This window comes from Lutra lutra, chromosome 3, assembly GCF_902655055.1.
Source record: "Lutra lutra chromosome 3, mLutLut1.2, whole genome shotgun sequence".
Classification (NCBI taxonomy): Eukaryota; Metazoa; Chordata; class Mammalia; order Carnivora; family Mustelidae; genus Lutra; species Lutra lutra.
In genome coordinates this window covers 55662303-55688165 of record NC_062280.1, presented here as the reverse complement: position 1 = coordinate 55688165, position 25863 = coordinate 55662303, and the positions used below count along the sequence as shown (strand labels likewise).

The 25863-nt window shown below is 36.7% G+C and overlaps 1 protein-coding gene across 3 annotated transcripts in view; it reads left to right on the top strand.

Moving 5' to 3' along the window:
• ACVR1C (activin A receptor type 1C) overlaps window positions 1–25863 on the top strand; it is a 109232-nt gene that overhangs the window by 61104 nt on the left and 22265 nt on the right. For all 3 annotated transcript variants that reach the window (XM_047721806.1, XM_047721807.1, XM_047721804.1), the window contains exon 2: window positions 4144–4374. In XM_047721806.1, the coding sequence (XP_047577762.1) occupies window positions 4221–4374 (154 nt within the window). In that variant the 5' untranslated portion in view covers window positions 4144–4220. The remainder of the gene's footprint in view (window positions 1–4143; window positions 4375–25863) is intronic.

The following is a 25863-nucleotide window of genomic DNA, read 5'->3' as shown; positions in this document are numbered from 1 at the left end:
ATACTGCATGAGCTTAGGGGCTAATGTTATTAGTAGTAATTTTGGAAAAGCCCTTCTTTGACAAATGAACTTTTCAGTAACTATGTGGAGAAGCAAAAATGTTAAACTGATCATTTTTCTGTTAAGAAGTTTTTGAATTGCACAAATAGCTTTTCGAGATTATGCCATAGGACATGTCCTTTCTGTATCTAGTCCCCATTTTGAGGCTATAAGTAAAGAAATAACTTAATCCTGGCCAGTTTTAAACTCCACTCTTTTTTTGTCAGCCATTTAAACATTACTGGGAAATGTTTTCACTTCTATTTAGTAGAATCAGATTTTGCTGTGGTGTGGTACTCTTGAATAGCTTTTGGTCTCAAGTGCCATTTCTGTGTTGGTGTATATATCTGTGATTGAAGGATTAGGCAAGACTTTGAGTGTCTGGCCCAATTCAGAGAGGTGATGAACTTCCCCTGTCTCCCTAAAAATATTGTGCCAATATTGGAAAAAGCTTTAGATTCTCATATGATACAGAACACGGTTAATAATCTTCAGTGTTAACTGGAGAAATTTTGTTGGATTATAAACTAGTAGGAGCCATTCATTCATCCACTAAAATATCATTTTGGGAATTTGGGGGCATAAACCTATCCTTTGGGTGCTCTCTCTTTTCATTTATCATACCTAAGATAACCCCTGTAGTTAGTTGTACTGAGAATTGGGACATGGGCTCAGAGCAGGAAAAGACTATAAAACCGGGGTCTTTAAAAATCTTTTTATCTGCTTCCTGACCTTATATTTCAGGTGAGGCATCTAAGATGCAGAGACGTTGTAGTGTTGGGTGGTTTGCGGTGGAGATGGGCAGACACGTCCGGTTTCATCTAGTGTTGCCTGTGGAATGAGGACATTCAAAATGGCTAGTCCTATTATTCAAAATGTGCTGGACTCTTCCTAATCTGAGCCCTGCAGCTGGAAGTGAAAACAATTCCTTTGGATGGAATCCCTCCCGTGAGAGTGGTTCCTTTCTGAATGTCCTTGGATCAGCCTGGTAAATAGAATTTCTAAAAGTTGTATCTCTATTGAAAGCTCCTTTGGCCAAAAAGTTTACCCTCATACTGTCCGTATTTTAGTAATTCTGCTTTCTTTTTCTATCATATTTTTCCCTAACATGAAGGAAGAGAAATGATTTGAAATGACCCCATGACAAGAAAATCAAATGTTGAAAAGGAATAGAAGGGAAGCTCGGTCTTTGCCTGATTTCTTTTGACCTCTGTCTGGCTTTCCTTCACACACACTAGTGCTAGCTGTCCTGGTGTTCTTTTTATATTCAGCACATGGATGAGCTTGAATTGTTCCTTTGTTAACTTAGAAGTCTGCAAATGATGAAAAGATTATATATTCAGCAGGTCAAATTTGAGACCGTTTTCTGAATAAAAAAAAAAAAAATGTGTTCAGTAGCCTGCTCTAAAATTAGGGAAATTGAATCAACTGATGTCTGGAGAAGAGGAAAGGTAATGTGTCAGAAATTTGTGTAAGGCACTGGTCAATAGATATTTTAACATATAAAGTGTAGGTAACCGATTTATTGCAAGTAGTATCTAATTCAAAACAACTAATATTTCCCAAGCAAATATTTGGCTTTTTAACTCTTGTTAGCACATAAATACAAATTGATAAATTTGGTTATTTTTCTGCTGTCTGATGGATTTTACATTTCTGGACACCAGGGTTTGCTTGCCATCACATGAAAATATGGATGAAATTTTATTTTCTGGTTGATTAGGAATGTGCACATCCTTTGGTTTCATGTGGGTAACAGATGTCTTATGAGTAACAGATGTCTTGGCTTTTACACACTAATTGGCAAAAAGGGGGGAAAGGGGCTAATTAAAAGGGTGGGAGGAGATACAAGAAAAGTGCAATCTTTCTTGTGGGGAAACTCTAATAGACCTCCTTATTCTGGGTAATTACCTCCTTCTTCAACTTCATTTGCTATCCCTTTCCATATGACTCAAGTACATTATAATGGGAAAGTACAAAATAAAGAAACATAAGGCTGGACGACTGTCTGCTAACAGCCAGATTTATCCTGTCATGGAATATTCTAGTATAATTGACTCAATTAACATCAGTCTTTTAAAAAACAAAATATGAAAGCATAAGTCTAATCACTAAGGGCAACTTATGTTTTAATTGGCAGCACAAGGGCTCTATGTTGGGGGTGGTTGATATAAATATAATTTAATTATATACCAAATGTGACCATATAGTGGCTTGATGGGAAGTGAAAAATGCAAGACTGAATATGTTGCATGTTAGCTATACATCTTAGGTTCCTTTTAGTTTGCTGTTTGTTCTCCAGCAGGGCTATAGTACTGACAGTTGACCTGGAATAAATGAGAACATTTAAGCAGATGTTTGAAGCAATTATCAACACGTTCTCAGTTTTGTCACTGTTTTCCATTGTGTACCATGTAAAGCAAGGTGGCATTTACTGTGCCTTAACTATGTCACCTCGGACTGAATTAATCTTCTGATTGGTACCTTTTACTTAAAACAAAAGGAAATCTTTATAGCTCATTAAACATTCAGTGAGTATCCACATTATTCCTTGGTAAGAGCGATTATGTAGTCATTTTTATAAGGAGCTAGTAATATTTCCAAGAAAAAGTATCAGGTTAGATACTTAGAGGTTCACACTTAATACACAACTTAGACAACCTGAAAGGTAAGGTTATTTATGTAGATGCACACACATGATAATTTACTTTTATTTAACTACCTGTCTTCTCAGAAAATAAGTAGGTTTTTAAAAATATCAACTGTGTTTTGAAAGATAATTAGGATAATACAGATCAAAATCTCAATTGTCAATTATTAACTTCTTTCTGCTGTATTAGAGTTATATTTTATTCAATTGCTAGAAACTGGTGAGATAGGAAAATGTTTTATGGACTTGTCTTTTAAAAAAATAAAAAATATATATATCAGTTTTGGTAGGGTAGAAACAACATTGCTTGAGTAGTCTAATAACTTCTACATTAATTCAGTCACTCGATTTTTTTTTTTAATATTATTTCATTATCTATAAAATGGAGATAGGGACACCTAACTCCCACACTCGCACTGGGAATTATACATAAGTAATGATAAATACACATGAAACTAACATACGTTTAACTGTTGAGTGCTTTATGCTTGTCTTCCTTCAGTGGACCCATGTTCCATAGTTAGTTGCCTTGATTTCTAGGCTGGGCTTCTCTTGGAAATAGAAAATTCATGGAGACTTTGATGAGGAGTCTAGTAACAACTGGTTTGAGACTGTGTGTCAGAAGACTTATTCTTCCCAACTTCAGCCCCTTAAAATATGAGGGTAAAGAATAACCACAGTGGATTAAGTTTCTTCAGTGGTTTTCTGTATTTTGTAATTGTAAATTTCCATGAATTATAAAATCATGGACTATTAAATGGTGGCACTCTATGAGGTTTCAGGATTTGGGGATCCACTGCCCTGACCCTGGTTTATTTCCCATTTTCAGAAGAAGCCACGGAGCCCCTGTAAGGTTAAATGTCTTCTCTAAAGTCAATGAGCAAGTTAGTGACAGAGGTAGAACTGAGACCTCCTTTTCCTGAGGTCCTTATTTGGACCATGGCCAAACGCCACCCTGCTGTGTGACTATCTAGGTTCTAAACAGGTCTGTTAAAAGAAGGGGAGCACTCAACTCACTCCACAGGTAGAAAGGGATGAATTTCTTTGTTATGCTTATGTTGGACAGTGCCCCTTGGTCACTGTGTTACTGTATCCCAGCATTTCACCAGAGCTGTTGATTTAGGAATAGGCCAGTTGAGTTTAAAAAGGTGGGGATTAGACCATGGCTAAGAAAATTGTTTTAAAATACAGTAGCAACTAAATAAATTCACAAAAATACAAGCAATAGTAAATGAAGATTGGGCCACCGATTTAATAAAACCGGTGACTGAGGGGTAACAGAGAGCAGGAGCATATATTTATCCAGTGCTGTTCATTTAAACCCTTCCTCAATTTTCATTAAGATTGAATTCTTCTATTCAGGTATTAGGAAATGAATTTGCATGATATCTTATCATCTATATATCTATATCTATATATCTATATCTTAAAGCTTTCCGCCTTACACGTTCCAGGATTGAAGTGTGTATGTCTTCTGTGTGACTCTTCAAACTTTACCTGCCAAACTGAAGGAGCATGCTGGGCTTCAGTTATGTTGGCCAATGGAAAAGAGCAGGTGATCAAGTCCTGTGTCTCTCTCCCAGAACTGAATGCTCAAGTCTTCTGCCATAGTTCCAACAATGTTACCAAAACCGAATGCTGCTTCACAGACTTTTGCAACAACATAACACTGCACCTTCCAATGGGTAAGGCATTCCTCTCTGTTCATTCCACATTTAATTTTGCTAGGGGGAAATTATATAAGCATGCTAGAAATCAAGGTGTTGGTTGTTACTGTACATAGGAAAATCTGTTTTACAGTTCTCTCCGTTTTTTGACTGGTGGCATTCTCTAGAGCCTAGGTGAGGCTGATTTTTTTGTTTTAATCACACAGGACTGTCAAAACATTGACAGCAGCATAATAATTGTGAAGACATTTGTCCATGTGAATTGTATTTTTTGAAGTGATTAATGGACTCAAAGTAAAATGCCAATGTGTATGGATTCTTGTAAAGGAAAGAAATTGAAATGTATACCAAGGGGAAAAAAAAAGAGACTAAAGAGCAGAACTAAAAATAGTAGATTGACACTTTTATGGAGACAAAAGCTTTTTTTCATGGGCACCTTTTGGATAACTTCTTTGCCTCCCTGTGCAAGCCCTCAGGAGCAGAAAGATGGAAAATGGAGTGTAACTCTTCATTATTGTGCAGATAAATTCCTGCCTTGCCCCCAATTTCATGGTGTTTTATCCTAATTTACAAGACACTGAAAAGCTTAATCTCATTTTTTTTATCGGTAATTTGGAATCTGAAACTTTGGGGGCAAGTAATTAAAATCACAAGCTGATTTATGACAAGAAATATTCTGTAGTGAATTTTCTTTAACGTGCATTAATTTAGTAATAATTCAGTGCTTATTGCTATGTTACTATCTGCACACCGATACATAGTCTTCCTTATAAAGTAACATTTTAAGTTAGCGTTATCATCTCAGCTGCTCCCCTATCACCATATCGATATTCTACTGTAGTACTTTTAACCTATTATCTTTTCTGTAAATTCACTGTCCCCCTTTTTTCTGAAGAACATTTATTTTATGCAGAAACTGGGCATCACTACCACAAATGAAAAACCAATTTACTTACCATAAGTAGAAGATGACTGTGTGCTTAAACAAACATAGCTACTGCATTTCAGTTAAGTATTTTATATTTTCTTTTTGTTTAAAAGACAGAAGAATGTGATGTTTAAGACATACTAGCACAAAATAAGGCTTTTTGGTTATCAGAGAAACTAAGAGAACTAGAAAAATAATTATTATGTAATTCAATGTTATTTAAATCATGTTTGTTGACCATTCCAAATCATCTCAGGAATACTTCAAATCATTTTATGTGTCACCACTGAGACTTGTCCCAATCTTTGGGACATTACACTACCCATTGCAAACTCAGAAGTCATATCTGGCATATTTCATCCCCCAAGGTTACTTGCAGTTGTGGATGTTAGACCATACTTATGCTCTGTGTCTCAGATTCCATAGGCTTCCTTGGTTTGGTGCTGATCTGGCATTTATTCTGGATACTGTATTTTCTCCCATGGTTATCCGAGATAGCCTGAAGTGAAGCCTCCCTATATCTGATATTGGTCTTCCCATGACCAAGATCCAAAAATTAAGGAGGGGGAGATAGGTCTGCATTAGCCTGTGGCCATGACATCTTTCAGGTGGCTTCCTACATGCTGCCAGTCAGTATGGACACAAGATAGTGCTTTGACAGCAACAAAATGTCTTGGAGGGCAAAATGGTTCATATGCAGTTGGGCAAATTAAAGATACTTAGTGCAGCTAGACGGTGGGTCCTTTCCAGCCTAACTATACACTCTGAGAAGCTTATATTTTACCCTGAAGTCCACGTAGGAACCAGTCTTTTTTTAAAAATCAATTTTATTGAGGTGTAATTTAGCTATAATAAAATGCACACATTTTGAGTATATGGTTTGATAATTTTTGGCACACACATACCCGGTGTAACCACCACCACTTTTCCATTGCCTCAGAATGTTCTCCTCAATCTATCTCCAGTCTGACCAGGGCTCGACCGATCTATTTTTCTGTCACTGTGGACTAGATTTACTTTCACAATATGGAGTTCTTATGGAAGATGTTATTTTGCATTTGACTTCTTCCAGTCAGGGTTTTTTGAGATTTATGCATGTTGTGGGTGTGGTAGTAGTTTGTTCCTTTCTTACTGCATGGTAATGTCCCATTATATGGATATACTACAGCTGTTGCTATTACCCATTCACCCACTGATGAGTCCTCACGTTGTTTCCATGTGAGGGCTCTTAACAAAGGTGCTATGAATGTCTATGTACAAGTTTTTGGATATATGTTTTTGTGTGTGTGTAAGAAAAATACCCAAGAGTGGAATTATAGGATCATATGATAAGTATCTATTTATTTTACAAATATAATCTCCCAAGTAATTTTCAAACTATACTGTTTTATATCCCCAACAGAAATGTATGATAGTCCCAGTTGGTCCATATTTTTATAGTCACCTTGTATAATCAGTTATTTTTTTTTTAATTGTAGCCATTCAAGTGATTATGTAATGGTATTTCATTATGGCTTTAGTTTGCATCTCCTTGATGATTAATGTGTCCAATTATTTTTATGTGCATATTGGACAGTGGTGTGTCTTGCTTTGTAAAGTGTCAAATCTTTTCACATTAAAAAAATTGAATTTAAAACTTCTTTATGTATTCTGAAGACAAGTCCTTTATCGGTATGTGTATTATATTTTCTCCCATTCTGTAGATTGCCATTTTGTTTTCTTGAATGTGTCTTTTGCAGAGTAAATTAAAATTTGTGAAGTATGTATTTTTATTATTTTTTTTTATGTGTCATGTCTTAACTGAGGAAGTCTTTATCTACAAAGGCCATAAATACCCTTATATTTTCTCCCAGAAATTTTAACATTTCACCATTTCCATTTAGACCTATATTCAGTTTAAACTTAATTTTTTTTACTATGTGAGGTTTAGGTGAAATTTTATTTTGTATATGAATCTGAAGTTGTTCCAACATCATTTGTTGAAAAATCTATCCTTTCAATTACCTTGCCACTTTGATTGAACGCAAAGTGACCAAAAATATATGTGTGTATATTTCTGACCTCATAATTCTTTTCAAGTGTTCTGTATGTCTATATTAATGTCACTATACAACTTTATTATTGTAGCTTTATAGTAAGTATTAAAATCAGGTCGTGTGACCTCTCCAACTTTGTTCTTTTTTAAAATTGTTTTGATTATTGTGAGGCCTTTGCATTTCTATTTAAATTTTAGAATTAGTTCAGCAGTTTTTGCAAAAACATGAGATTTTTTTTGAGATTTTTGTTAGATTGAGTTGAATATATAAACTATTTGAAGAAAATGGTCATTTTAACATTTTAGTATAGAATATAGTGTGTTTTCCCATTTATTTTTCTTCAGTTACTCTTAGCAGTGTTTTGTAGTTGTCAGAGAACAGGTTTCATATGTATTTCCTGGAGTGTTTCTCTAAGTATTACCTGTTTTGGGATATTGTGAATGGTATTTTTAATTGGTCAACATTAATTGTTAGTATATGAAAATAAAATTAATTTTGTATAGTGACCTTATTTCCTACAAGCTTGCCAAAATCAATTTATTAGTTCTGTAGCTCTTTTAAAATTTTTTTGTCATTTTCTATATACACAATCATCTTATCTGTGAACACAGGCTGTTTTACGTCTTCTGTTCTGGTCTGTATGTATTTTATTTCTTCTTGCTTTTTGTACTGGCTGGGATTGCTAATACGATGATGAGTAGGAGTGGTAGGAGTGAAGATCCTTGCCTTTTTCCTGGTCCAAGGAATGAGTGAATGCACTCCCTCTTTTACCAGTAAGTATGATTTTAAGTCTAGTTTTTTATAGATTCCTGGTATCAATTGGTGAGATTTGCTTTTATTCCTAGTTGGGGGAAGGGTTTTTTTTTTTTAATCCTATATGAATATTAAATTTTTTCAAGTATTTTCATGAATGTATTGAGATTATAGAATGCTTTTTCTTCTTCAGTCTATTGATATGATAGACTACAGTAATTAGTTTTCAAATATTACTTATAACAGGGAAGATATGTATTGTCTCGTCAGTAATCGGTATGTCTGCAGAAAATGCTATGGGACATTGAATTCAAATGTCTTTACTTGAACTAAGAATTTTTGTCCTTTAGTGACATTGTGTGGTCAGCTGACATGAAATTGCACAGGATTGCATGTGTAGTCATTTTGTGTTGGGTTGTTCTGTCTGTGAGGCAGTGCTTAATGGTTATTAGCTGTATTTGGAAGAGCAGCTGTTTGGGAAGGAACTCCAGGCTGAGCACTGACACAGTCGGAGCCAAGAACTCCACTGTTTTTGTGTCATCAGTGAGTGTGATCGCTATCCATTCCCTGCTCTGCCTAGTGGAGATTTATTCAAGTGTGGTTACATATATATGAAATCTATAAAAGCTCTCTGCAGAGTAAGCAGTGTGACATGTCTACAGTGTTAATGCTCTGCAATCACACTGATGGGCAGAATAGAGAAGAAAAGGGAGGGAGGTCACCAGAAGAGACTGGAGAAAATCTGGACTTCCCTTTTTGGTTCCTCTGAAAGCCAAGTAGACCCTTGGCTCTTCGGCTTTTTCACCCACCACCCCAGACTGTGGGGCCGTGTCTGGGTAGTGACTTGATGGAAGTGGAGTAACCAAGGCTTGGGATGTGTTAGCTGACCCTCTTTGGTTTATAAGTCCTACGTGTAATGATTGGGCTCTTGCTTTGTTTCTTTGTGACAAAATTCCTACCTTGAGTACAGCTTGGGACTTCTTCTCTCCCTTCCTCTCTCTGCTAGTGCAATTGTAACTCAGCAATTGGATACTGTGGGCCCTCCCTCTTTCCCTCCTATAAATTCTTTTAAGTGTTTGGCTGTAATTCCTAAAGACTTAGACTAGTGGCTTTTATACAGATTTCCACTGAGACACACAGAAGAAGTACATTTTATACAATATCCCTCAACCTGCATGCATGCACAACTGAAATAATTGAATTTTTACAAAACATTCATACCCTTAAAATGTGCGAGGCACCATATGAATTTTCCTTAATTAGGAATGCTGATTAGACCCCATTAATAGGTTGTTCACAGTTTGAGAAACCCTACTTTAGTCGATATTTAAAATGTGGTAATTTAAAATGGAGTAAGGACACTTATTATTTTAATTTACTGCACAAAACTCTGGTAAGAATCTAGTTACCATTTTAATCTGAAATGTTTTCTTTCTAAATGACCTTTAAAACCTTTTACCCATTCAGTTTTAATACTAAGTTGCATTAGATTTAAGTTGAATTAATTCAGATATTTGTAAGCAAGATTTTATTTAGATCACATTAAATTCATTAATTTGCCCTTAAAAAACATACTTTCTTCTTTGACACTGCACATGAGTTTAATTTTTAGGAGTTAATAATTTTTTGGCTAGGAGCAATTTTATAGTTTGATAGAGATATAATATTAGAAAACTTGCTTCCTCCCCTAAAGCTTATTAAAGTTGGTATCTTTGTTGTCACTGGAATGACCTTCCAAGTTCAAGTATTATCACAAATATTTAGAAGTTTATTTTTCTTATGTAAAACTTGAAAGGCAATATCCATTTCCAAAAACAGCCATTTATTTGACTAGTACTTTGAGTTCACATTTCTACTAATAGCAAATATGTTACTATTTTCACACAAGTGTAGTACTGAATATTTAAAAATTGAATATAGACAATGCAAATCAGTTAAACAAGATAAACACATACTGTATGTAGTGTGCCCTGTCTAATATATTCTTCCTGTTTATTTTTAGATCCTCAATTCCAAACATATCTGCCTTCCTTTCTGGGTGCTACTTTTCTTGCTCTGACTCCAGTCAGATTCCAGTTCTGACTTTAGTACTCCCAGGCTTAAGGAAACTACCTATGCAGTAACTCCTGCAGATTGCCCACTCTCAGCTTTCTTTGAATTTATGAGAGAAACCACTGAGTGGGAAAAATTTACCTTTAAAAGTAAATGATTAATTCTTAGCTCTTGAAGAATATTTCCACTTCAAAAAGAAAAGACTTACTTGCACAAATTGGTGTGCACTTGGTGGGGGGCTCAGGGATCAGGTAGGGTTAACAAATAATGATAGGTCTTCACATTGGAAAGTATTTAGATGTGTCTCTATGACCGGTTCTGTCTGTGAGCTTTCTTTCTTTCTACTTTTTTAAATTTAATTTTATTTTTTCAGTGTTCAAGATTCATTGTTTATGCACCATACCCAGTGCTCCATGCAGTACGTGCCCTCCTTAATACTTGCCACCAGGCTTACCCATCCCCCCAACTCCCTCCCTTCCAGAACCCTCAGTTTGTTTCTCAAAGTCCACAGTCTCTCGTGGTTTGTCTCCCCCTCCGATTTTCCCCAGGTCACTTTTCCTTTCCTTCTCCTAATGTCCTCCTTGTTATCCCTTATGTTCCACAAGTAAGTGAAACCATATGATAATTGACTTTCTCTGCTTGACTTATTTCACTCAGCATAATCTCCTCCAGTCCCGTCCATGTTGATACAAAAGTTGGGTATTCATCCTTTCTGATGGAGGCATAATATTCAATTGTATATATGAACCATGTCTTCTTTATCCATTCATCCGTTGAAGGGCATCTTGGTTCCTTCAACAGTTTGGTGATTGTGGCCATTGCTGCTATGAACATTGGGGTCCATATAGACCTTCTTTTCACCGCATCTGTATCTTTGGGGTAAATACCCAGTAGTGCAATTGCAGAGTCATAGGGTAGCTCTATTTTTAATTTCTTAAGGAATATCCACACTGTTTTCCAAAGTACCTGCACCAACTTGCATCCACACAGTGTAAGAGTGTTCCCATTTCTACACATCCTCTCCAACACTACTTGTTTCTTATCTTGTTAATTTTGGCCATTCTAAGTGGTATCTCAATGTGGTTTTGATTTGAATATCCCTGATGCCTAATGATGAACATTTTTTCCCGTGTCTGTTAGCCATTTTTATGTCTTCTTTGGAGAAGTGTCTCTTCATGTCTTCTGCCCCATTTTTGTTGTGATTATCTGTTTTTTGGATGTTGAGTTTGAGGAGTCTTTATAGATCTTAGATATCAGCTGTTTGTCTGTAGTGTCATTTGTGAATGTCTTCTCCCATTCTGTGGGTTGCCTCTTTGTTTTGTTGACATTTCCTTTACTGTGCAGAAGATTTTTATCTTGATGAAGTCCCAAAAGTTCATTTTCACTTTTGTTTCCTTGGCCTTTGGAGACACGTCTTGAAAGAAGTTGCTGTGGCTGATGTTGAAGAGGTTACTGTCTATGTTCTCTTCTAGGATTTTGGTAGATTCCTGCCTCACATTGAGGTCTTTTATCCATTTCAAGTTGTCTGTGAGCCTTCTAATAGGTTCTTATTGGTTCTCACAATGCCTTCACTGAGTTTGTGCAAGCTGGGCCTTTGGAGTCTATTCTCCATATCTCTTAAAATCTTTCCTCCATATTTTCTAATGTTTGGATCTCTGATAATATTAATATCTACAGTTTATTTAAGTTTGAATGTGCTGTTTTTTATTTTGCTAACTCATATTTTGGTGGCTACTTACCTTGTGTTTTGTAATTTTTGAATGTGAGCTCATGTTTTTGGGAACTGTATCTGGAGGACACTTTTGAGACCAGTATTTAAAATATGTTCCTTCAGAGAAGATTTACTTTAGCTTCTGCTAAGTATCTGCTAAGTATCTGAAACCCATTCAGTGTTTTGATTAGCTTTATTTTGGCCAACATATAATGCAAATTCAGGCTCTAAGCCTGCCTATCGTATGCACTGGGGTGGTGAACAAGTCTTGAGGATTTTTTTTTTTTTTTTTTTTTTGCTATATCAAAGTCAAGGTTGAGACAGACAAATAGACAAGTATATACCCTGTCTCTCTGTACAGAACATTTTCTGTTTTATTTTCAGTGTAATTCCACTCACAGTTGCCTGATTTAGATGAGGGTCTCTGATCTGGCCTTGCATTGTCTTAGGAACCATATTTTATCTCCTGATTTTGTGCTGAGGTCTGGTAAGCTAAGTGTGTAACCACCAGGAGCTGGCAGATGCCTCCAGGGTAAATAGCAGCCCCAGTGCTCAAGCACCTCTCTGGATTTTCACTTTATTTGTTGCTCCAAGCAATTCATTTCTTTTCCCACTAGCTTAATCATGTTATAGAAAAAAAAGTTTTTCATTTATATTTTATTCAGCATTTTTGCGTGTGCTGTACCAAGAAGGGCTTCTGTGGACATCTAAATTATAACTTGGCAGAAATGGAAATTCCAGGATAGTTTATTTTTGAAATGATGCTGGCATAATTATCTATCCATCTGGAAGAAAACAGGGCTGTACCACAGTGTCATACCATATACAAAAATAAATTACAGCTTGATTAAATATCTAATTGTGAAATATAAAAGAATTTAAATGTCAGAGGAAAATTTAGAAAAAAAGATTTTTATGACTTTATAGTATGGAAGCTGTTTTTAAATAAGACAGGAAATCCAACTGTTATAAAAGGAAAAGAGATATAATTGCATGCAAACTAAAATAAAAATGAGTAATGAAAGATAACATAAATAAAACCAAAGATAAGTTAAATATGGGATAGAAATATTTGCAGCATGTGTAACTAGAGAAAAGTTAACTATGAGAAGGTAAGGAGCATCTTGCGTGTGTATGCTGCATGTATGTATGTGTGCATGGCGAGAGAATGGAAAGAGAAGGAGAGGGGATGCTCAGTGAAAAAGTGGGCAAGAGACATAAACAGGAATTTTATGGAAGAGAATATTCTTTTTTTTAATTTATTCATTTTGGAAAGAGAGAGCACAAGCAGGGGGAAGGGGCAGAGAGAGAGAGGGAGAAGCAGACTCCCTGCTGAACAGGGAGCCTGATGTGTGACTCAGTCCCAGGACCCTGAGATCATGACCTGAGCTAAAGGCAGACGCTTAACTGACTGAGCTACCCAGGCACCCGGAAGAGAATATTTTATATGGCCAGAGTATTAAAAAGATGTTAAATATCACTAATAGCTGGAAGAATGCAAATTAAAACAACCATTTTTCTTTTCCACCCATTAGCTTTGCATATGTTAGAAGAGTGATGTATAGGTCGAGATATTTTCAAATAAAAGTATCAAAAACTTAGATAATAATGTCTTAATAAGAGAGTTCACTAACTCAACATGATTAGGAATCTGGAAGTAGATTCGTTCCATGATTTATTAACAAAGAGACTCAACAATATCACCAGGCTATTTCCAGAATTCTCATTACATGAATCGGTAAACACCCTTATTATTAAGATATTATTATGTAACTTTCTGGTGCTTTTAGCTAAGACTCTTTTCCTCACGTGTGTCTGCTTTTTCTAATATGGAAAATGTTGGGTTTTATTATTAGGGATCTCAAGGTTGAAGGATGACGAAGGTCAAAAAACATGATTTGCTCAAGTTGGATTGTCTAATAGAAGGCACCATGTTGAGCAGAGATATCAAAGGTTTCTTTGCATATTGCAAGCTTAAACAAGATACAAACCCATCTCCTTTTAACCCTAGGAAGGAGGTTTGGCCTTCTCACTAGGCAGAGAGGGAAAATGAAAGACAAACAAAAAACCTGTCCCTGAGAAGCTACGAAAATAGCCTAGACAGGCCTATGTTCCCATTGCCTAAGTGGTACAAGGACTCTCCAGGGAACAGACGTTTTTTAAGGTAGTCCCAGACTGTTAGTGCCCCCAAGTCTGCCAGAAGAAAGTACCAGCTCTCTAGAGGAAGGGACTTTAATGTTAGGTCTCAAGCAGATAAATCAGATGCTTATTCAAGGACGTGAGCAGTACATAGTGAAGAATAAGCTCCCAAGCACACGGGGGTGCAGGGCAGCATGCATGAGCCAGCAGAATAGAGCACAAAGGTTTCGTATATTGGAATTATCAGAAAATAATTGTAGACCAACTATTCTAAGTTTAAAAAAAATAAGGCAAATTTGGAAAATCTTTGTTTTTATTAATGTATAATATATTATTTCTGGAGTACAGTCTGTGATTCACCAGTCTTACACAATTTACAGCACTCACCATAGCACATACTCTCCCCCATGTCCTCACCCAACCACCCCATACCTTTCACTCCCTTCCTCTCCAGCAGCCCTCAGTTTGTTTCCTGAGATCGAGAGTCTCTTATGGTTTGTCTCCCTCTCTGGTTTCTTCTTGTTTCATTTTTCCCTCCCTTCCCCTATAATCCTCTGTCTTGTTTCTCAAATTCCTCATATCAATGAGATCATATGATAATTATCTTTCTCTGATTGACTTAGTTTACTTAACATAGTACCCTCTAGTTCCATAGATGTTGTTGCAAATGGCAAGATTTTGGGTTTTTGATGGCTTCATAGTATTCCATTATATATATATATAATGGAATATATATATATATATATATATATATATATATATATATATCACATCTCCTTTATCCATTCATCTGTTGATCGACATCTAGGTTCTTTCCATAGTTTGGCTATTGTGGACATTGCTGCTATAAACATTTGGGTACACGTTCCCCTTTGGATCACGACATTTGTATCTTTAGTGTAAATACCCAGTAGTGCGATTGCTGGGTCATAGGGTAGCTCTATTTTCTACTTTTTGAGGAACCTCCATGCTGTTTTCCAGAGTGGCTACACCAGCTTGCATTCCCACCAACAGTGTAGGAGGGTTCCCCTTTCTCTGGATCTTCGCCAACACCTGTCCTTTCCTGACTTGTTAATTTTAGCCATTCTGACTGGTGTGAGATGGTATCTCATTGAGGTTTTGATTCATATTTCCCTGATGCCAAGTGATGTTGAGCACTTTTTCATGGGTCTGTTGGCAATTTGGTTGTCTTCTTTGCAGAGATGTCTGGAAATACTTTTAAAGAAGATATTATGAAAAAGTGACCTACCAGATTTGAACAGTAACAGAATAAAACTTTTTAAAAATTGAAAATATAATAACAAAAATTGAAAACTTAACAGATAGGTTTAATAGCAATTAGTATAAGGAGAGAATGAGGGATCTGAAATACAGGTCAGAAGTTTTTTTGTGTGGAGTAAGACAGAGAATACGTAATGGAAAATATAGAAGAGAGGATGACAAATAGAGGAACACATAAAAAGCTTTAACATGTGCTTTTACACAGTGGTCCATAGGAGAAGAGAGAAAGATTTGGGCCAAAGCAGACTCTGCAGAAGTAATAGCTCAGAATTTTCCAGAATTGATGAACACCAATCTAGAAATTCAATCAATATGAAGAGGAGAAATAAAAAGATAGCTAAACCTTTACATAGCACTGTAAAATTGCAGAACACCAAAAACAAAGTGAAACACTAAAAGCTGACAGACAAAAGGGTAAATGAAATTCAAAGGAATTACACAACTGACATTGTCTTTTCAATAACAAAAAGCAAAAAGAGAAAAGGTGGAATTACATCTTCAATATTCTAAAAGGAATTAACTGGTAACCCAGAATTCTACCCAGCAAAAATACCTTTAAAGAATGAGGTTAAGTAAAAGACATTGTCAAAGTAACACAAATAAGGGAGTTTCACATTATCAAAGTCTTTGATAAAGGTAATTCTAAAGATGTACTTCAGGCAAAACAAACAAACAAAAAACAACAATAACAAAAAGCTATACCAAAGTTCTGGCATGCAAAGAGGAATGAAAAGAAAAAAAAGAGAGAGAGAGAGAAATATGTGACTAATTCTAAAGAATATTAATCTACAACAACAGCAATGTCTTATGGAGTTAAAAAAAGATAAAATGGTCATTCAGTATAAAAATAGCATACTATACATGTCAAGAGAGGCATAAATGGAATTAAACTTTTCTAGGGGCCTTGTTTTGTCTAGGAGGAGGATAAAAATATTGTTAATCCTTAGGCTTTCAAGTGTCCCTGTTGTCATATCTGAATTACTTCTAAAAGAGTGGTGACTATGTTCCTTCTCATCTACAGTTGGAAAAATAGAATGATAAAAACTATCCAAAAAAAGTAAAAAAAAAAGAAAAGGAGAGATAGAGTGAGAGAGAGAAAAAGAAGCAAACAACAGACGTGACAAGAAGAAAATATCCAAATGTCAGTAATAATTAAACAAAAATAATTTAATGTAAATAGACTAAACAAAGATTACCAGATTGGAGAAAACAAATCCAATTAAATGTTGTTTTAAAAATGTCTTAAAAATGAAAGTTTACAGAAATGTTGAAGTGGTTTTTGATGGAAAAGATATACCATACATATTTTATTTTATTTTATTTTTTTAAAGATTTTATTTATTTATTTGACAGAGATCGCAAGTAGGCAGAGAGGCAGGCAGAGAGAGAGGAGGAAGCAGGCTCCCTGCCAAACAGAGAGCTGGATGTGGTACTCGATCCCAGGATGCTGAGATCATAACCTGATCCAAAGGCAGAGGCTTTTTTTTTTTTTTTTTTTAAATTTTTTTATTTTTTTCAGCATAACAGTATTCATTATTTTTGCACCACACCCAGTGCTCCATGCAATCCGTGCCCTCTACAATACCCACCACCTGGTGTCCCCAACCTCCCACCCCCCACCCCTTCAAAATTCTCAGATCGTTTTTCAGAGTCCATAGTCTCCCATGGTTCACCTCCCCTTCCAATTTCCCTCAACTCCCTTCTCCTCTCCATCTCCCCTTGTCCTCCATGCTATTTGTTATGCTCCACAAATGAGTGAAACCATATGATAATTGACTCTCTCTGCTTGACTTATTTCACTCAGCATAATCTCTTCCAGTCCCGTCCATGTTGCTACAAAACTTGGGGATTCATCCTTTCTTTCTTTCTTTTTTTTTTTTTTTTTACAGCGTTATAAACATATATTTTTATCCCCAGGGGTACAGGTCTGCGAATCGCCAGGTTTACACACTTCACAACACTCACCATAGCACATACCCTCCCCGATATCCATAACCCCACCCCCTCTCCCAACCCCCTCCCCCCATCAACCCTCAGTTTGTTTTGTGAGATTAAGAGTCACTTATGGTTTGTCTCCCTCCCAATCCCATCTTGTTTCATTTACTCTTCTCCTACCCCCTCAACCCCCCATGTTGCATCTCCTCTCCCTCATATCAGGGAGATCATATGATAGTTGTCTTTCTCCTATTGACTTATTTCGCTAAGCATGATACCCTCTAGTTCCAGCCACGTCGTCGCAAATGGCAAGATTTCATTTCTTTTGATGGCTGCATAGTATTCCATTGTGTATATATACCACATCTTCTTTATCCATTCGTCTGTTGATGGACATCTAGGTTCTTTCCATAGTTTGGCTATTGTAGACATTGCTGCTATAAACATTCGGGTGCACGTGCCCCTTCGGATCACTACGTTTGTATCTTTAGGGTAAATACAAAGGCAGAGGCTTAACCCACTGAGCAACCCAGGCGCCCCAACCATACATATTTTAAAACAAAACAAAACAAAACAAGTCAGTTTATATTAAGAGCAGACAAAATTAACTTTGAGACAAAAAAAAAAAATTCCTAGAGTTAAGAAGGGTCATTTTATAATGATTAAAGTTTCAATTTACCAGGAATTTTTTTTTTAAGGAATTCTTAATACATTTAAATTCCTGTATACTTAAGAATGGGACTCAAAAATAAAGAAAATATTTGAGATCTGTAAGGAGAAATACAGAAGTCCACAATCTCAGGGGGGAGATTTTAGTATCCACAATCTTGCTAATTGATAGAAAAAGTGGATAAATAATTAGTGAGACTGTATAAGGTTGAAACCAGATGGCTTACAATCGAATTTTGTAGAAGATTGTAATTTACTAAATCTGAGTAGTATTATGGTAATAAAGAATCTGAATCAGTAGTTTGAAAAAGGTAGGAAAAGTATATCCAGAAAGAAAATTTCAAAGCCCATGAGGGCTATCAGAAAATTTTGATAAACTTCTAGGAACAGATAAATCTCACACAATCTCACACAAATCTCTGCCAAAATGCAGACAAAGAGGAAACACTCCTTCACTGATTTTATACATACTCTTGATACCAAAACCCAACAAAGATAGTATGAGAAAAGGAAATTACAAGCCACTTATATTTATGAACATGTATGCAAATATGCCAACTTGAACCTGGAACCATATAAGAAAAGGGATTCTGCGAACCACAGTACAAGGGTAAGGAAATCATTATTCCGCAAATCAGGATAAGTGTTACCCTTGGTTAAGAAATTAGGTTGTGACCATTTGGGGGTATCTCAGAGTAGGGGGGAAGGGGGAAGGGGGACAGGGAGAGGAGATGCATGGGAGTTTATCATTCTTTTTGTACTCAACCTATATAATCTGTGTACTTTTCTGTATATTCACTATATTTCACAACAAAAGAAGAACAAAACATCAAGTTTCAGGGTAATGTTTGGGTTGAGGTTACACATTCTATGAACATCTGAGTTGGTGTTGGAGTGCTGAACAGCTGAGGACATTAGGTAACTCCTTTCTTATCAATTCTCGTACACTACTGTCTTATTTGTTTCTTCACACATATGTGCTTTTTCTAATGAGAAAATCTAATAGATCAAAGTTTATTATGCCTATAAATAAGTGTTTCAAAGACATATTGTTTCCTCCAAAACCGACTTTGTAGCAGGACCTAGCCTTTTGCTGATAATATAGCTGTCCCCCTAACAGACAATGTTTTCAGATACGCTTATAGGTAAGTGTGGCCATGTGACTAGGTTCTGGCAAATGAGATGAATGTGAGTGTTTTGGAGTCCATTAGAACTGGCACATCCATCCTGATGCCTGGATGTGAAGGTGGTTTTAGTGGCTGCCTTTGGACCGTGAGGAGGCACCATGGGGGTGGCGATATGGGAACTGACAGGAGCCTGACTGAAAACTTCATGGACTCACCTGCTCACATTGGACTACTCATCTTCAAGTGTCGTTTCCATGACTGAGGAAACTTCTGTCCGGTTTCCTCTGTTATTTGTAGCTAAACCCAATTCTAATTACATAGAAACAACAAAACTTGTCATCTAGAGTTCTACCTGCTTATGGGTTATATCTGGTTCACAGGTTTTGTTTGACCTATGGTTTCTGGAAAAGGAAAGAAACGGGAATTTCTTTACATTGTTAAAAATTCAGAGTCTTCATATAAAACTTCTCCATATCTGGCTTGTTTTGAAAAATCAGGGATGGCACCCTTGATGTCTTCCTTATTTATCTTTTCATGGAAGCTGAGAAGTAATTCATTCTTCCTTAGTGGACACAGGCTTTCCCTGTTTATTCATTCAGGCAGTATCTAGCAAGCTTTTTTTTTTTTTTTTCTTTAAATATTTTATTTATTTATTTATCTATTTGAGAGAGAAAACAAGTGGGGGGAGGAGCAGAGGGAGGAGCAGAGGGAGAGGGATGAGCAGACTCCCCACTGAGTACAGAGCCCATTGGGGCTGGTTGTGGGACTGGGTGCAGGGCTTGATCTCAGGACCCCAAGACCATGACCTGAGCCAAAGGCAGAAGCTTAGCCACCTGAGCCACCCAGGATCCCTACTGGGTTAATTTTGATAGGAATTGCTATTTAGTTCAGGCTTGCACTAATTACCACCTTTCATATGGAAATCGGCTATTCAACAAAAACATCCAAGTTCCAGGTATCTTTGTTCCCATTTTGCTATCAAAACATACAGCGCTTGAAAAGGTAAATGTACTAATAATTTCCTTTCAGATTTCATACGCTATTTTAATAATGCTATTATATTTTGTGCTTTCCAAATAATTGGTTTTAGTAAAGAAAAGACATGCACAACATGAAATTATTGGGTGCTTTATTAACCTCAGTACAATTTCCACCTTCCTGTTCTGTTCTCAGTTGTGTAAAGAAAAAAAGGGAAAGTGATTATTTATATCAGTCAGGGTAGGTAAACAATGCATATTGATTAGGTACATGTCTAAATTAGACTTTCATTTAAACCAAACTGAAGGATTACATCTGAAGGAAGATAAACTGCCAAAACATTACAATTAGATTTATCAAAAATTAATAATTTCAAAGGATGATATAATTAGAAAAATTGCAGACTCTGATCGTATTATTCTTTTGGGACTTTAAACGTCTTGTGATCTACAATCCTTTAAAAAATTCATTGTTGTTTTCAAACTTTCTTATGGTTTTCTATTTTAAACCAATTCATTGCTCCAGTCAGTGTAAGGTGACATCTACCTGCTGAGAAATACTCACGGGACCCCTTGTGGAATTGTTCTGCCATCACAGGAGCAAATCCATTTATAGCTTATCCTCTGAGGATTCAGTGCACACCTGACAGGTGTGCCAGACAGGGCTCTTTTTTTTCCCCTCCGTAAACTGCAAGGTGCTATGATTTTTATATTTGAGAAAATGCTATGAAATATAAGCATAGAAAGAAGTCAAAAATGTGCCTTAAAGTCTAATATAGGAAGCATTTCCTATTTCGGGAAAGAAGCACACTGATTTCAATTACGAAATTTTGTTCAGAGGGATGTAATGGGAAATTGGAAGTAAAATTTAAAACCAGTTCTAAATTGAGGATTTCACACAATGTGAGCCTCTACTCTCTCAGTTATGTAAATACTATTACCTGTTTGCTGAAATACTTTTTGGGTGATTATCCTGTACGGGACATTGGGTTGGGTCAAAATAGGATGGCCTCACATCAGTCTTTTTTCCAAGTGAAAATCCTGCTTTGTGTGAGTATGTTTGCTGTGGGAGAATTTATAGTAGCAGGAATTTCAGGACAGAGAAGTGTAACTTCTTTCTCTTGGTCAATGTTTTGGTGTTTTTGTTTGTTTATTTGTTTTTAAATCTATTTGTCAGAGAGAGAGAGAGAGAGCACAAGCAGGCAGAGGGGCAGGCAGAGGCAGAGGGAGAAGTAGGGTTCCTGCTGAGAAAGGATCCTGATGTTGGACTCAAGCCCGGGACCCAGGGATCATGACCCAAGCCAAAGGCAGCGGCTTAACCAACTGAGCCACCCCGGTGCCCCGTGGTCAATGTTTTTAAATGGCTTCCCTGAACAAGGCTTTGTTATGAGAGGGGAAACAGTGATAGGAGAGACTGGTGCTACTTCCAAGGGTCTTTCATTTTTTCCATGTAAAAGGTTGGCTTAAGAAAAAAAAAAAGCAACAACACTGAAATATTCTTTGAGTAATTACTACCTAATTTCTATACAAATATGTATTATATCATATCATATGTGTTTTGATGACAGATAATAAACTAATCTCTGGGTGCATGCACTGAAGTAAAGAACAACTTTGGAGTTGATTTAAATCCTCCTTCTTACATTTTATTAGTTGTGGGGCTTGATCCCAGGACCCTGAGATCATGACCTGAGCCGAAGGCAGAGGCTTAACCCATTGAGCCACCCAGGGGCCCCTCCTTCTTACATTTTATTAATCTTATCTCCCCTGAAGTCGAAGTTCCACAGACCACATGCCAAAGTTGATATTCTTCAACTTCACATTCCTAATTCCTTAACATATTAAAACAATTTTATTCTAAATTCAGACAAAAGTGGACAAGAGAAGATGTGAAGATACCAAGTGTTCCTCACATATTCCCGGAAGCCCAGCAACACAAAGAGAACTTCCAGGAAATATGTTTATGTTTGGTGTGGTCAGCATGCCATAAAATCATGAAATAATTCCAGGGGAAGATGGTGGATGGAAACAGCCATACGTAGACTGAGCACTGAACAATGGAATGGCCCCATCGATAGCTCATTGGATTCAGTTAAAAGGCAGAAATACTTCTCACGTTATTTCTGTCACCTTCATTGCTCTGCTGAATCTCCAGATTAGATTATATTCTCCCCTTGTTCTGTCCTTGAGGTTCCTGTTGATCATAAATAACCTGTTTAACATGATTATTCTTAATCCATGGAGAAGGGTGGCCATTTGCTGTTCCTTGTATTGGAGTAAGTTGGAGGGATCTAACTGAATTCACTTCTCATTGGATTATTCCTGATGACATTTATAAGGGTCACTGTGAAGAAGTAGGAAGCTATGAAAAGCTCCAGAGAGTGGGGAGCTGCCTGCAATTCGTGAATGTGGAATAATGTAAGAGTGTTAGACAAATAAAACCAGTATCTTTGACTTAGCAACAGAGACCCATTCACTTCCCACGTGTAAGTGCAGTTCCGTGTGTTTTATATTGGACTGATCATGAATGGAATTCTTCATCATGATCTTTCTCTTATGTCCCACTTGCCTTGCTCTTATGTAAAGTTGTCTTCATATTTTTACTGTAGAAATTGTTTTGGAATTTCTCCCTAGGCGGATCATATATTCCTTAGTAGAATTTAAGTTCCATAAGGATGTGGACTGTGCCTCATTTTCGGGCATCTGCCCTAGAGAGTTGTTCTCAGTGCAGCGTTACACAAAGCAATCCATTTGGATCCAGTCTTTCAGTAGAGCAGCAAGAAACCAATTCAAAATGTCTTTTCATTACCATCAAGCAGATGTTTGAAATGATGGTATCCACATTTAAGGATGATTTGAAATGGCAGGTTCAAAGAGGTTCATCATGAAGACTTGGGAGACTTCTCAGTGCTTTACATGTCTTTCTCTTTTTGGCAAAAGATATTATTCCTGTTGAGCTAATTAACAAGGTAGCTTTGAACATCTTAGAGGCAATGTATTCTCTTGTTTCAGCTGCAGGTATTACTTCCACAATTTCCCCCAGAACCCCATGAACTAAACTAAACAAAGACCCTTTCATTAATGTCACAGCCTGTGTCATAGAGGGTTTATTGGGTAGGTGGATGGATCACCGCATTCATTTGACCCTGGTGGCATTTCTTCGACATGCAGAAGCACACTCTTCAAAAGGCATCTCAAGCAGCATTGTCTGTTTCCATTGGCTTACTACCTGAGAACATGCTCCAAACTGGAAAAAGAAATGCTTCCTCTTATGGGGAGAAGTGGAGGGGAGGCAGTTGAAGACTTGATATTTATACATTCATGGTTACAATCTTGCAAGGTGGTATCTTTTCACTTGGGGCAAAACTTTTAATAAAAGGAATGTGAGTGGTTTTAATATTAAATTAGTCCGTGGTTTCTTTAGGGGTGTTTTGGATCCTCTTCAATTTCTATAGGTTATTTCCTATAACAGCTTTGGGAAGGAAGCACTAACCCTGCAAAGTTTTGTAAAAAATCATTTTGGATGGAGACCTCTGTTTTCTTTGGATTTGTTTTTCACCAGCTGTCTGGCCAGTGCATAAGTCTTTAGTCATTCTCTGCTCAAAGAGTTTCTTTTTTCTTTTCTTTCTTTTTTTTTTAATTTTTTTAAGAGAGAGATGGGAAGGAGGGGCAGAGGGAGAGGGAGAGGAAGAATCTTAAGCAGGCTCCATACCCAGCACAGATCCTGACAGGGGAGTCCATCTCACAACTCTGAGACCATGACCTGAGCTGAAACCAAGAACTGGATGCTTAACCGACTGAGCCACCCAGATGTCCCTTCTCAGAGTTGCTATTCCTGACTCCATTGTAATGTCTTAGTTTGTAATCAGTTGAAAGGTGCTTAAATATAATGAAATGTGTCTTTACATGGAACATAGACAGTTTCAAGATTTCCATACCAATAATCAATATGGGCTATTTGAAGCTATTGATCTAGTCCAGAGCTCCACTTAGTTCTGTCATCCTACTAATAGCATAAACTAAGGTGATATAAATTAATTAATTTAAAGGTCATATACATCTTGCAAACATCAGTAATTATAAAAATGATTTTTAATGAGGAAAGAGAAGAGGTCAGCAGGGGAGGAAACATGGGGGTCATGGCCGTATTACCTTTTTCTTTTCATCTTCAGGATTGCTTCCCTAAAGCTGAAAGTAGGGAGTGGCAAGGAGGCGCTATCCTAGAAGAAGTTGAGGCATTGAAAATCGTTCTGAAATTTGAGCAGTGGCAATGATCATTGACTTTCACCATCAACAGTTCTACTTAGGTCTCTAGTGGAAGTTGCAAAGTTCACACACACACACAAAACGTTTTTTAAAAAAATTTACTCCTTTCTCCCTCCCTCCCTTCTTCCTTCCTTCCTCCCTTTTTTCCTTTTTGGTTCTTATTGTTTTGTCTTATCTTACTTTCTTACATTTGTCTGCCTTTCACATGACTCTCTTCAGCTGTCCAGAATCTTCCACCCCATTTGGGTCAATGTGTCCTTCTCCCTGCCTCGTTAATACTTCCTTTCCTTGTGTTGTTTTGGTTCGATGAGCTTATATAGGAGAGATCCTTGTGACCTAGGCTCTCACCTAGAGCTTTTCTCTGCCCCCTCCCCCCATCTATTTTGTTTAATTGCTGGAGAGTGAAATTACATGAATGAACAATGCAGCATTCCCCAGACCTCACTTTTGGGATTAACACATTCTCCCATGGAGCGGCTAATAATATGGAGGGTGCATTTCATTTGGCACAGGCAATCTCAGATTGAAAATTATTGAATAATGAGAGTTCTATGATGGAGAATGTAAAACCTGCTAGAAAAAATAATACATTCATCAAAGGTAACTTATTAAAATGTATTCTTAGCTGCATTGCTATCTCCTTTGCTATGACTCATTGGGTGGAGACTACAGTTTTTCTTCGTTTATCTCTTATAGAGATTACAATCAACATTTGGTTTAGAAGATAGTTTTACAAATGTTTGCTTTAAAAATTGCTCAGTGTTTAAGGAGCTCTTTCTGGATGTTGTTGCTAGCCTTTTTCTAGCTGAGTAATCTTTTTTTTATTACTAACTCCCATCAGTAAATTTGTTCACAAAAGTAGAAAAATTGCTCATCTGTAATAAATATCTCTGAGAGCAATAACCTTCACTAGAGCAGTACAATTTTATAGAGAATATTCTATTTTCAGGGTTACTGACCTTTTGCCTCTTTATTGGTTGCCATAGTGATGATCTGAGCTCTGCTTAATAGAGCTACTAAAATGAAGACAATCAATAAGCTTTTTAACTCTAATGTTTATATTGGTAGCTCCTGATAACATATATTGAAATAAGATATAGCCATATAAATGGATCTAATAGTGGAATTTTGTTTTTTAAATTTTATTTTTGTTTTAAAAACATATTTAAGTGTGGGGCACCTGGGTGGCTCAGTGGGTTGAGCCTCTGCCTTCGGCTCAGGTCATGATCTCGGGGTCCTGGGATCAAGTCCCACATCGGGATCTCTGCTCTGCGGGGAGCCTGCTTCCTCCTCTGTCTCTCTCTTCTTGCCTCTCTGCCCACTTGTGATCTCTCTCTGTCAAGTGAATAAAATCTTAAAAAAAAAAAACATATTTAAGTGAGATGTTTATGTAGGTTGCAAAAGATTAAGTGCTTTCTGTGGCTTTCATAGAATTCCTAGAATACCATCGTGAGGACCTAGAGATATAGATACAACTTGAAATGTGTGTTTGAAAGATCATTGTGAAATGAATAATAAAACCCTTTTATAATAGCAAATGGTAGAAGTTGCAGGTACTGTGGTTAATGATTTCTAAAGCGAAGTCAAGTCAAAGAACTCTTTTAGCACCTTGTCATGAGAACATTCAAGGCCA